This window comes from Magallana gigas, chromosome 9, assembly GCF_963853765.1.
Source record: "Magallana gigas chromosome 9, xbMagGiga1.1, whole genome shotgun sequence".
NCBI lineage: Eukaryota > Metazoa > Mollusca > Bivalvia > Ostreida > Ostreidae > Magallana > Magallana gigas.
The window spans coordinates 1,226,075-1,237,393 of NC_088861.1; the positions used below are offsets into that span (position 1 = coordinate 1,226,075).

The window sequence follows — 11,319 nt, forward strand, 5'->3', positions numbered from 1 at the left end:
TATATTTTAGGTGGAAAAACAATTAGAAGCAAAATTATCATTCCTTTAAAAATGCATGAAAAGTTAACTCGTGGTGTTTTATTTTTTATTAAACGTACATGTAATATACATGTAAAATATAGGAGACACTTGAGTATTACTTCAAATATGTTGCCTGTTGCATTTATATCGTATATCACAGAAATTCTGTAGCATTCTCAATCATTATCATATAAATATGCCATTGAATGGACGTTTCTTAATACAAGTTCCAGCATTAGGATTAGAATAATATTTGATATATTCATACAGCGTAAAAAGTGCTTCCATGTTTTAAGTCGTCATAAGCTACTTCCGACTCTCATCATCCCAACATCTCGCTAATTTTTCTCACCCTCTTACCGATTCTCACCCGCACGTTTGTCCTCTCTCCAATGAAGTATTTAAGCACTCCATTCAACAACAAAGAGAGAGACTCGGGTTCTCGTTCATAAGCATGCATCACAGAAACCATGGAAACGGCAAACAAGGCTACGGAGCCAAACGGAAGGTCTCTCAGAATGTTTTTCTGCTTGGTCCACATGTATAACGCATAAAGCGTGTGAGGAACCAAGAACAATGACAGCTCCTTCCGCCTAGATGCGCGTTCGAATAGAACACCAAGTCCGCAGACTAAGCCAGCCGTAGCGGGTATATATGGGGACAGGGGTGGGGGTGTATGAGACAGGTTTCTCAGCAGACATATCACGTATTTGGCTAGCATCACCATGGTTGCCAGGAAAGCAGTAGAGAAAAGAGTGTTCTTTAAGAGAGATTTCATGACTCTGTATGGCCTAAAATGATACAACATAAAGTATTTAAAAAGCGAACATTTTAAAACATTTCCTACAGTAATTGATATGTCAATATACTTACTGTTCAAGAAGTATTTTTCGCCTAAATATAACGACAGGCGCAACGTGAATTGGAAAGTACAGTTTAGCAAATGCAGGAAAGCTTTTTGCCCAGTCTAGAACAGCGTGGCGGAAACAGTTGTCTTTGTGCAAACCAACTTCTTGACAGGTTAGAAATCGACCCCCGGGTTCTCTGAATAACTTTTGTAGTTTTTTGTCTGTGTAATCACGTGACCATTTGAGTACAGAGTGGTAATATCCGGAATTCAGAAGCTGTGGATTCAGCGCTGTGCAATAGATAAGGAAAGCACAACACAAACAGAAGAAAGCCGTCTCCGAATACGGAATTTCCGGAATTTTCTCCCTGGCTACGAGGGTGGAGATTAAGGCTCCTATGGCCCTTGATATGGCAAAAAGACAGAAGACCAGTCGCCGTGTCGGATCCTCAACACACAGAGTCAAACCCGCCAATCCACCGGCCGCCATATTGTTCCATCCGTCCTGCGTACAAAAACTCAAAATTCTCATTTGCAATGGATATAAAAGTGATGAATCATGCATTGTCATCATGGTTGTGCAAATAATGTTGCAACTGTAGGAACATGGTACCATCATACCTTCTTTTTCCTGACTTTCTCCAGAAGTTCCCTTAGTAACTCATATACACTAGGGTAGAGACCAAGAAAGGTGGCAAAGCGAAGACAGTCTAAAGAAAAGATCTCTCTGATGGCGCTCGGTAATCTATGGATTTGACATATGAAATCAATTGCAATTTACAATTAAAGAAACCTCTTTTTCCATGTTTCGTTTAAAACAATTGAATGTGATGTAAGATTTTTTTCTTTCTTATGTTTTGATTTTGATAGTTACAAAGTTCTTCTTATCATACAGCTTTTGCATACATGTAACACTAATTAAATGTAAGTATACTTTTATTGTATCTCAACTACTTTATTTAGCTCACACGAAACTGCCAACGGAGTTGGATAAGATAAATAGTGCACTTGTAAACATAAAGGTATTTTTCTCGTGACAATCGCGGCGCAAGACAACTTACTTCTCCCTGAAGGGGTTCCTCATGAGAGCCGAGATAATCTTCACACCACTATATAATCCCACTCCGCTCAGAAATCCCTTCGCCAGTCGCCTTAGAAACAGCACAGTCAACTCCTCTGTACCGTTCCGACATTTTCGGTCCCCTGCCGTCTCCTCCGTGTAACTTAGTTTCGACATTTCGATACTTCCCTCTTCATGCGGGATAGGTATAAGTTTGTGCTTTAGGATGACATGATAGGTAAAGCGTGATAACAAGCTGGGGATAGAGACTTTATCGTTCGTTGATAACACTTATCAACGGAATATAAACCTATTATAGCAGGTTGCATTAGATCAATGGGAATAAGATTAATATCAGGGTAGGACGATCGTTTTGATTTACATTTGAGAAAACATATGTAAATTGTACGAAACAGAGATTCATTTTACAATGTATATGTATATATTTTTCCTATAAAGGAATAATCCTCTGACTTCTCTATAAAAGTAAAATAAAATATCCATGAGAATTGAAATTAACAGATCCAAACACGAAGAAAGAATTCTGGCAAAATCAAAATTATCTTTAGCACAAATTTCGATAAAGATTTTAACCAAGCTACCGGTATTTACACCAACAGAATCGGTCTCCTTTCTAAGATAGAGATAGTCAAAGTAAATAAGAATAATTTCAGTATGGGAACACATGCAAAAAATCCTTTATAGGTGTGTTTAGAAAAGGGAAACTTGGTTTCGTCCCCCAATTGATTGGGTTTATTCAACACACATGCATATTAATTACATAAATTGTAAATAAAACAAACTTCATAAGGATTGGTGGAAAACATGTGTACAAAGTATAATTTTGATATGCCAAAACATTTTTGAAGTCTCAATTCATTAATTTATAGCGAATGTCAAACTTGTTATGTTCATACTCATTGTCTGATAAAATCTTAAGCTGCATCATCTACAGTATAGTATAAATAAAACATGCGTAGGGCAGTAATTGATTTAGACGTTTACTAATATAGGATACTACGTAGTTTATTTACTAGTATATTATGATTACTAACTCTGCTAAAGTTGATATTTGATTGTCTGTGAAAATTCTTTTGATATACCTTAATGTATTCTCAGTTAAAAAAATGCAGTCGGACATGTTTGTATTTCGCAGTTATACAGCTATTCTAAGTGGTTAAATTTGGCATTGCTCTGTTCTTGTATGCGTAAGTCACACCATGAAAAAAATGTAAAACCTCATATTTATTTCTTTTTTAATCTTTTGAGAACAGTTCTGGTAATTTTTGGGCAAAGACAAGCCAGTTCAAAAGACGTTTCTATTTTGATCCTAAAAATTAATGTACGACATGGCCGCACGTTCATTCAACTGCACAAACTTTCCTAGTGTTCTCGAAATGGTGATAGGAATTACAATTAAACCAAGTTTTAAAGCTGCGCAAAAGAGATGAAAGTTGCTAGTAGTTTATGGCAAAGTAGCTCATATATACCTGAATAAGTTGTAGTGTGATTCTGTGTATATACGCTGGTGGGGGAAACTTTACTGATGTGTTGATCTGTGTTAAAAGGTTACAGTCCGTAATCATGCTTAACCAACCGGAAAACTTAAGTGAACCGGATTCCGGAAGCGATACATCGATATGAATATGAATAATATAAACAGATGTCTTGACACTAATAAGTGTAAACAACCCATCAAGGATCAAAACGGAAAATCACAGCATCTAAGGTACATGTATCAAAGGTACATCAGAAACGTAGACTCTCTAAGGCGACAGCGGCTAGTCAGAGCCTTGCTTGAAGTTGTTTGAAAATCAAACCAATGCACTATCAGAACTAAGCTAATATAATAATTGTACAAAAGCTACATCCTATTTAACCATCCTGGATGGACCAGAGTGCTTGACAACGACAGAGTGAGGTCAGTCCATGTGAAGGGTTCCAGGAGAATCTTTGTTAAATACCTTATCAAATCAGGAATTTCGGAACATGTGCTTCACGAGACGGACATTTTGTTCAGAATTAAAATATCACCAGAAAACGATGGCATTCCTTGAAGGAACTTAGATTACATTGTCGGCTCTCTCCTGGTCACATGACGGAAAAAAGGAGTTGATTTAAGGTATTTCGTTGCGCAGATGTTCATTATATTTTGACGGAATATCTATACTCCTATATTAAAATAATAGACTCGAATTTTTGGGCTTTAATACCGAGAAATCGGAAGAGTACTGTCTTTTGTTTTATATTATATTTTAAACATCATTGGTACTTGAAGATTGCCAATTTGTTCTTATTTTTTCTCAATCAAGCTTCGCTCATTAATAATCAACAAAAATTCCTTTTAAAAATCCGGAAATCATCTGGATTTTGGGAATTTTACAATCTTGCGCATGTGTACTACATTCACGCTAAAACACGGGAGGCTCTTTATTACTTTATGTTTCCACAATATCACATTTGCATAGATAAACTCAGAAACGATAATACAAATACGTGTGAATTATTTGCATTATATTCTGTTCATCAAAAAAAATACTGAAGGTAACTCTAACTCAGTGCATTTAATATGAATGTCAACATGGTGTGTAAATTTGAAGCGAGTAAAAAAGGTTGGTGAAAAAGTGTTGAATTCTTCAATATTAGAATTAGATTTTTAGATGAAAGGTATTTACAGCCTCAAAATGGTTTGTTATGAATAATTTGACTGTTATTTTCAATGCAGCTTCATTAATTTTCTCCTTAATCGTTTTGGAGCGATTCTCACGGCAATGTTTTGCTACATTACGGGTAAATGGGAGGCATTTTAACTGTGGTGAAGGCCTGTCCCGAGACAAGATTATTTTAACTAAGCGGGGTGTAGTGAAATTAATAGCATTATTGAAAGCTTAAAGCTTGGTTATGTAAATGTCATCAATACGGTGTGTCGATGTATCTATTTTGTAAATGTTCGATATCATATGCAATGTAAACCCGTGGACGCACGGGTCAAAGTCTAGTGATTTTTAAAAAAAAGTTAAACCTCCCAGAAAGATCATCATTTCATAATTACGCAACATTCATAAAGAAAATCCATTTGAATTCAAGAAACAAACAAGTTTTTGTGGGAACTATTTTCTCATGCGGAAGGGTTTTTAGACGAAATTGACAGAAACGAGCAATTTTATGAATTTTCAATACACTTTTCTTTCTGTTATACTATACTAGTATTCATTATTCACATATTTAACATTTGATAGGTTTTTGACATGTTCTATAGGTCCTGTGTGACTTATACAAAACTAAAATTTGAGAGAGTGATAGACTTTTTTAGCATAAAATCATGCAAATATATAGAAAATGTCTGAATTTTTAAGTTAAATTTTGCAAGAGTTTTACCTTTGAAGCCATATATCTAAAATTTGACATCTCTGACTCCCATGTTATATTATGTCAAAATGATACTGAATACATATCTCGGCAAACTGGATTAATCTTATAAAATTCTTGATATTCAAAATGTTTTTATTTCAAATCAAATTGTAACTATTATAGAAATTGTCAATTTTAAGTGCAAAAAGGTCGCACAAAAATTTATGCAGCTTCGTACAATTTTTTCTCGTAATCCCTCTATTCAGTGTGACCATTGTGCATAATTAAAAACAACTTTTGAAGAAAAAAGTTTGCTTAATCAAAAATACTGACAACAAATCCTAATCAGGTTGAAATCGCATTTTCGATGCAAAAAGGTCAAATATATTGGCAATAACTCTGAGGGATGAACACTGACCTCCCTTATCTTTGTATTTATTAAGTGTGTTCAGATATCAATGATATAATTCTTGATACAAGAACATTGAGGAATGGGATACCTTAAGGAATTCCAAAGTCGGGGAAAGTGAATACCAAATTAAAACAACGAAAGAGATCTTGGGACAGAAAGAGACAGAGACAGAAAGAGGGTAAGGACTCTGCAGCGTGCAACTGTACAAACTACTCAGCAATCTTGGCAATATGAAATAAAGGTGGCATACCTGTATCAATTGAAACACTGATAATTTACCCAAATTTTTATTACTTTTTTACGAAGGAAGTTCCAAAACTTTTATCGCCTTCTCGCTAATTATAAACCACTGCTCTCCCTGTTACATTTGTGTAATTGTTTTGTTTGCTGCAAACGTGCAGCAGACTTGTTGCACACCAGCAACAAACATTACTGTTTGGTAAAAGCAAAAAATCAAAAAACGAAACCTAATAGTTTCTTTACGTTTTAAGTTTGTATGACATATTTTGAATCTTTGAAAAAGGATCGATTTATATGAAATTTTTTGGCGAAAATAAAACTTTCTTGGTCTACCGGAATCGATATGTATGTAAAATTATTTGATGCTTTTAAAATGTTTAATTGTATTCATTTGGTTTATCTTTACCAATAATGAATCATTCAAACACTATTTAAGATTTAAATTATTCAAACTGTACTAATAGTAATACAAGTATTCAATGGTTGACCAGGGACCAACAAAACTTTAGGGAGACTTTACTTCTCTTTAACAGAGAAATAAGAAGAAGTTTGAGAAATCGGGGAGGTTTTCATTACTTGATAATGGTATAACAATAATGAGGATATACACAGATTTAACCTTTAATAATTTAAATTAGATTAGAAACAAGTCATTATGATTAAAAAATAAAACAACTTCTACAAATTAAGAAAAAAATATCAAATGCATTTAATTTAAATTATTTGATGTATTCATATATTTTATAAATCAAATGTTTTGTAATTGTGTTAACGAAAATGACAAATATAATCAGTCTTTGTTTTGTAGTGTATTTTGGTGGCATTAGTCCAACCCAACCATTATGCTGGGGATTTTGATTTTTTTTTCAAAGATATTATACCTGTAAACAAAGGGTTATTTTAGCATAAATTTGGCAGTGTTATTACCTAATTACAAGCTACCAACAAATTCACTGCTATATCAACACTTGCCTTAAAGTAATAAACATCGTTTTGTACAGCATGTGATTGCATCACCCGTATTTATAACCCCTAAAGATAAGACAGACTCGATTTATTAATCACAAGAGGCGTAAACTGAGTTTGAGAAGACTTCTTTAGAATTAAATGATTATTACTTTATTGCTCTTTGGGTTAGTTTACACGATTATGAACTCCGTGTACAGGGCGACTTGAACTTTTCGTTCCGAGGAAATTCCGGCGAAGTTACCGATCAAAAAGTATTTCCTCCAATTCATCCTCTAGGTTAGTCCTTGGGTTGTACTTAAATTACGGTTTGTAGAAATTATGACTGTTAGGAAAAAGTGCTTTAAAAATTTATTTCTATTTTATCTTAATTACCGAAAAATTATGTGCACACTTTTTTTCACACGACCACGGGCTAGTACACAGACATTTTAACCCGACCGAACCTAACGTTTGGTTTGAACATATTTTATTGTATATATAATATACAAAGGGTTCGAACACAAGTTCTTGCAGCTCACTTGGTTCTCACCCAATTACAAGTAATTTGCAATTGTCATAAAACATGGTACATGTATATACACATATATTGAAAAAAATGGTAAAGAACAAAATAGTATACTTATGTAAATCTGCGAGAATTGATTATTACTAAAACCGATTTGGTTTGACTTTTCCGATCGCGTCGCGTTCAACTTTTTCAGCTACGTCATACATAAACAATACCCGCACCTTAACCACAGTTTTTTTATTGGTGGATTCAGCTTACCGCTGATTGGCTGCTGGTTAACTAAGACTAAATTATGCACGGACAGAACAACAACATATCAGAGAATGAAAAATTCACATGTGTACTCGTGACTGTCGAAATTGGGCTATTTTTCGAAAGTGTACACTTGTGATAAAACAATACATACGGTACATAACATATATAGCTGTAGCTCTGTGTATACATTTTGGGTTAGAAAATATAAAGCTACAGTGCATACAATACTTACATGTACAAAAAAACTTTACGGCAATTTGCCGCGTATAAAAATAACACTATTTTTTAAAAATATTTACATCATACCATACCACATTTTGTGCAAATAATCCATTTAAATAATTCTTCATTTAGTTTACTACTGTTAATAATTGTAGCTTTACCCGCCCCAAACTTTCTCCTATTAAACAACCTTTAACCGTACTCAGAAAGCGGATCAAGAACTGTATTTTTTATGTATGTAAACAAACCAGTGTTCATGTATGGAGCGGGTGATCGGGGGTTCAGAGACAGGTAAAATAAAGAAATCTGCAGTAAATGGTTTGTGGATATTTTAATATATATATTTACACCGAAAGTGATAGGGCAAAAGAAGAGAAACGAATCGGACAATTGCCTAATGAAGACGCACATGTACAAACCTCCTTGCACTCTCCACTTCCGTCTCGTTCTTTCACACCATCGTTCAATACTTTTATTGACTGTCGATTGCCGATCGAAAGGTGTAGAAATCGAGGAATTCATACCTATCACTTTGACTGGCAAGTTAGTAGGTAATACATGTGCATTATACATTTACGGTATTTACATGAAATGAACGCTTAGCACATGCAACTTTTAAATATTATATTTTTTATAACGCCGTACTCTGGACCGTAGCTTGAGGCTATGGTTTAACGCCCGTTTACACAGAATGAGAGAGAGAGAGAGAGAGAGAGTTTAGCACAGAATTTAAACATACGGGATAGTCGATTTTGAATGAATAATATTGGGAGGATATAAACTGTTCTGAGAAATCCTTCAGCTCTGGCATTGCATAAGCGTATACTGATAACTCGGCCTAAAAATAGGAGTGAACCAATCATATAGTTTTCACACCGGCGGCGTGTATAATTTATGCATGACGTAGCTGACAGAAATGATCGTGACGCTATAGGAAAAGTCAAACCAAATCGGTTTTGATAATATAAAGTTCTGCACAGCTGTGAAAATTCTAACATTAGTTTTATAATCTAGGTTGTCATTACCCCATAGTAAAGTATGCGAATCTATAATACCTAAATTTTGTATTTGGAATAGTTCATTAAATAAGGTATTCCTTGCATTAGAAAAAGGTTTGCAAACAAATAAAAAATGATATACATCTTCTTTCTTTCCACATATGCAATTTGGAGAACCTAACGTTTACTATATAGACTCAGTCGGTCGTACGTGCCTTAGTGTCAAACCCTGCGTTTTAAAATAATCGGATTGAGAAATCTAAAAGTTTCATTACTAAGATGTTGCAAGTTTAATTTTTATTACATTTATGACAAAAAGGATTCGTTCACGAAAGAAAAAAACACCCTTTTTTCTCTGGATGCAGTCGTCAACTTCACAAAATAATTACACTAAATATTTCTGTAATTCCACCAGACATGTTTGTTGCAATTCTCTTAAACGTTCACGTTGATACTGTTCCGAACACATATCAATAGAACTGGCTTGTCAAGATGCTGGGGTAGGTATACTCTCCGACCCATCAGTCAAAAAAGATTTTATCTGTGCTTTGATAACTTCTTCTGTCAAAGACGCGGATACTTTTACATTCATGTGAACATATTAGCTTAAACGTGGGTTTAGACTAACTTTGATCACATATTGAATTTGAATCTTCCATTGATAGAGTTAACATTTCTGCTTTCGTTGTCACCGGTTTCATCATTCAAATATCTATGCCCAGGGTTTCCATTCTGAAATTAATATATGTTTATAAAAAAGAGACTTATGTAAATTATTTTATGCTCAATTACAAAACAGATTTTTTTCAACTATACGAATTGTTGAACTTGTTCAAAATAAGAATTTTGCATACAAAATAAGATCTGCATTTCAAAAAAATGCGTCGGTATAACTATAGCTGTCAACATCTTCAAACATCATTATCATAATTATGTCATAAATTATCCTGATATTATTGTATTGTTCGACTTACACAGCTTTTGAGACCGGTACAGTTGAATCCTTTGAAGCAACACATCATGTAAAATACGATAAATAAACATATGGCTAAGAAGAGAAAAGCTATAACCTCACTCAATATTTTTGAAGGATCAAAAGGTATGCAAATTTGATATTTAGGATGTCGAGATGTATTTGGCGGGCAATGTACGTAGCAAGTTTTGTTAAACGTATAATATAATCCATAAGTCCAGCAGGAACTTGCAGTTAGACATTCGTTTTGATGCTTGAAATACTCATCCGGACACTCAGAAACGCATTCAGTTCCACCGTATTTGAACGGTCTGGTTCCATAACAAGTATCAGTACAGTTTCTATCCATAATTAATTTATCACCAGGACACTGTGATACACATATCATTCCATTTCTATACAGATCACTAGAACAGTTCTCTTGACATTGGTATCCTCGTTTGGTGTCTTGTAAGACACGCGGCTCCAGACATTCGCTGATATTAGTGCATACGTCCTTTATGATAACATGGGTTTTTCTAGGACAATCTATGATGCATGTATTGGTTCCATTCATCAACATAGTTTCATTAGTGCATGTTTCAGAGTTGATGCATGTTTTGCCAACACTTGAATTTACAGAAAGAGAGTTCGCATCGGCACAATGTGCACTGCATGTCCCGTTTTCAATAAATGGTGCATGTTTTGGGCATTCATCAATGCAAGTATTATTATATCTTACGGATCTAACAGGACATGCGGCAATGCATGTTCTGTTAATCTTTAATATGATAGGAAGAGACTTTCGACATTCAGATACACATTTCGACATGTAATGAACTAGAGGTGTCGGACAACGGTAAACACATACCTTTCCATGAATAAACATATCATTTGGACAACTTTTAACACAAATGGTTATCTCTATTCTGTTAACGGTCGTTATCATTTTCATGGGATAGGACAGTGGGCATTTTAGTACGCATGAATTATTATACAAGGAAAACATTGATGAAGGACAGCTATCGACACATTCCAAAGTAGTGTTTCTGTTTAATACATATTTTCGAAGAGGACAGCTTGAGACACACTGCTTATAATAGATTGAATTTCTTTCTGAGGGTGTTGTAGTAATAAAAGGCCGTTTGTTTCCACATCGATCCACACATTGCCTTTGTAATCCGTTGTCAAAGAAAGTACCATTGGGACAAACAAAAACAAAAACGTTTCTAAACGATGCATTGTCTTTGGGACATTCTGTCCTGCATGTGAAGATTTGATTGAAAGGCGATGTTTGAATAACTATCATTGGATCTGTATCTGGGCATTTTTTAAAGCATTTATTATTAAAAAGAAGAGGGCTATCAACTGGACAAGATAATTTGCAAAATTTGCCATCTATAGTGGTGTATTTTGGGCATTCAACCAAACAGTGCAGAAGTTTTAGGGACCTAAAAATATATGGATGAGAATAAGGACATGTC

At 34.5% G+C, this 11,319-nt stretch overlaps 1 protein-coding gene across 1 annotated transcript; it reads right to left on the reverse strand.

Moving 5' to 3' along the window:
• Positions 1 to 68: 68 nt before the first annotated feature.
• On the reverse strand, positions 69 to 3,905 carry LOC105348497 (uncharacterized). Its single transcript, XM_066071996.1, has 5 exons — positions 3,419 to 3,905; positions 1,930 to 2,147; positions 1,490 to 1,613; positions 895 to 1,373; positions 69 to 812 (listed from the first exon to the last, which is right to left on the reverse strand). Exons 1-5 carry the CDS (start codon positions 3,512 to 3,514, stop codon positions 344 to 346), a joined length of 1,386 nt encoding a protein of 461 aa, XP_065928068.1. The 5' UTR covers positions 3,515 to 3,905; the 3' UTR covers positions 69 to 343.
• Between the last annotated feature and the right edge of the window lie 7,414 nt (positions 3,906 to 11,319).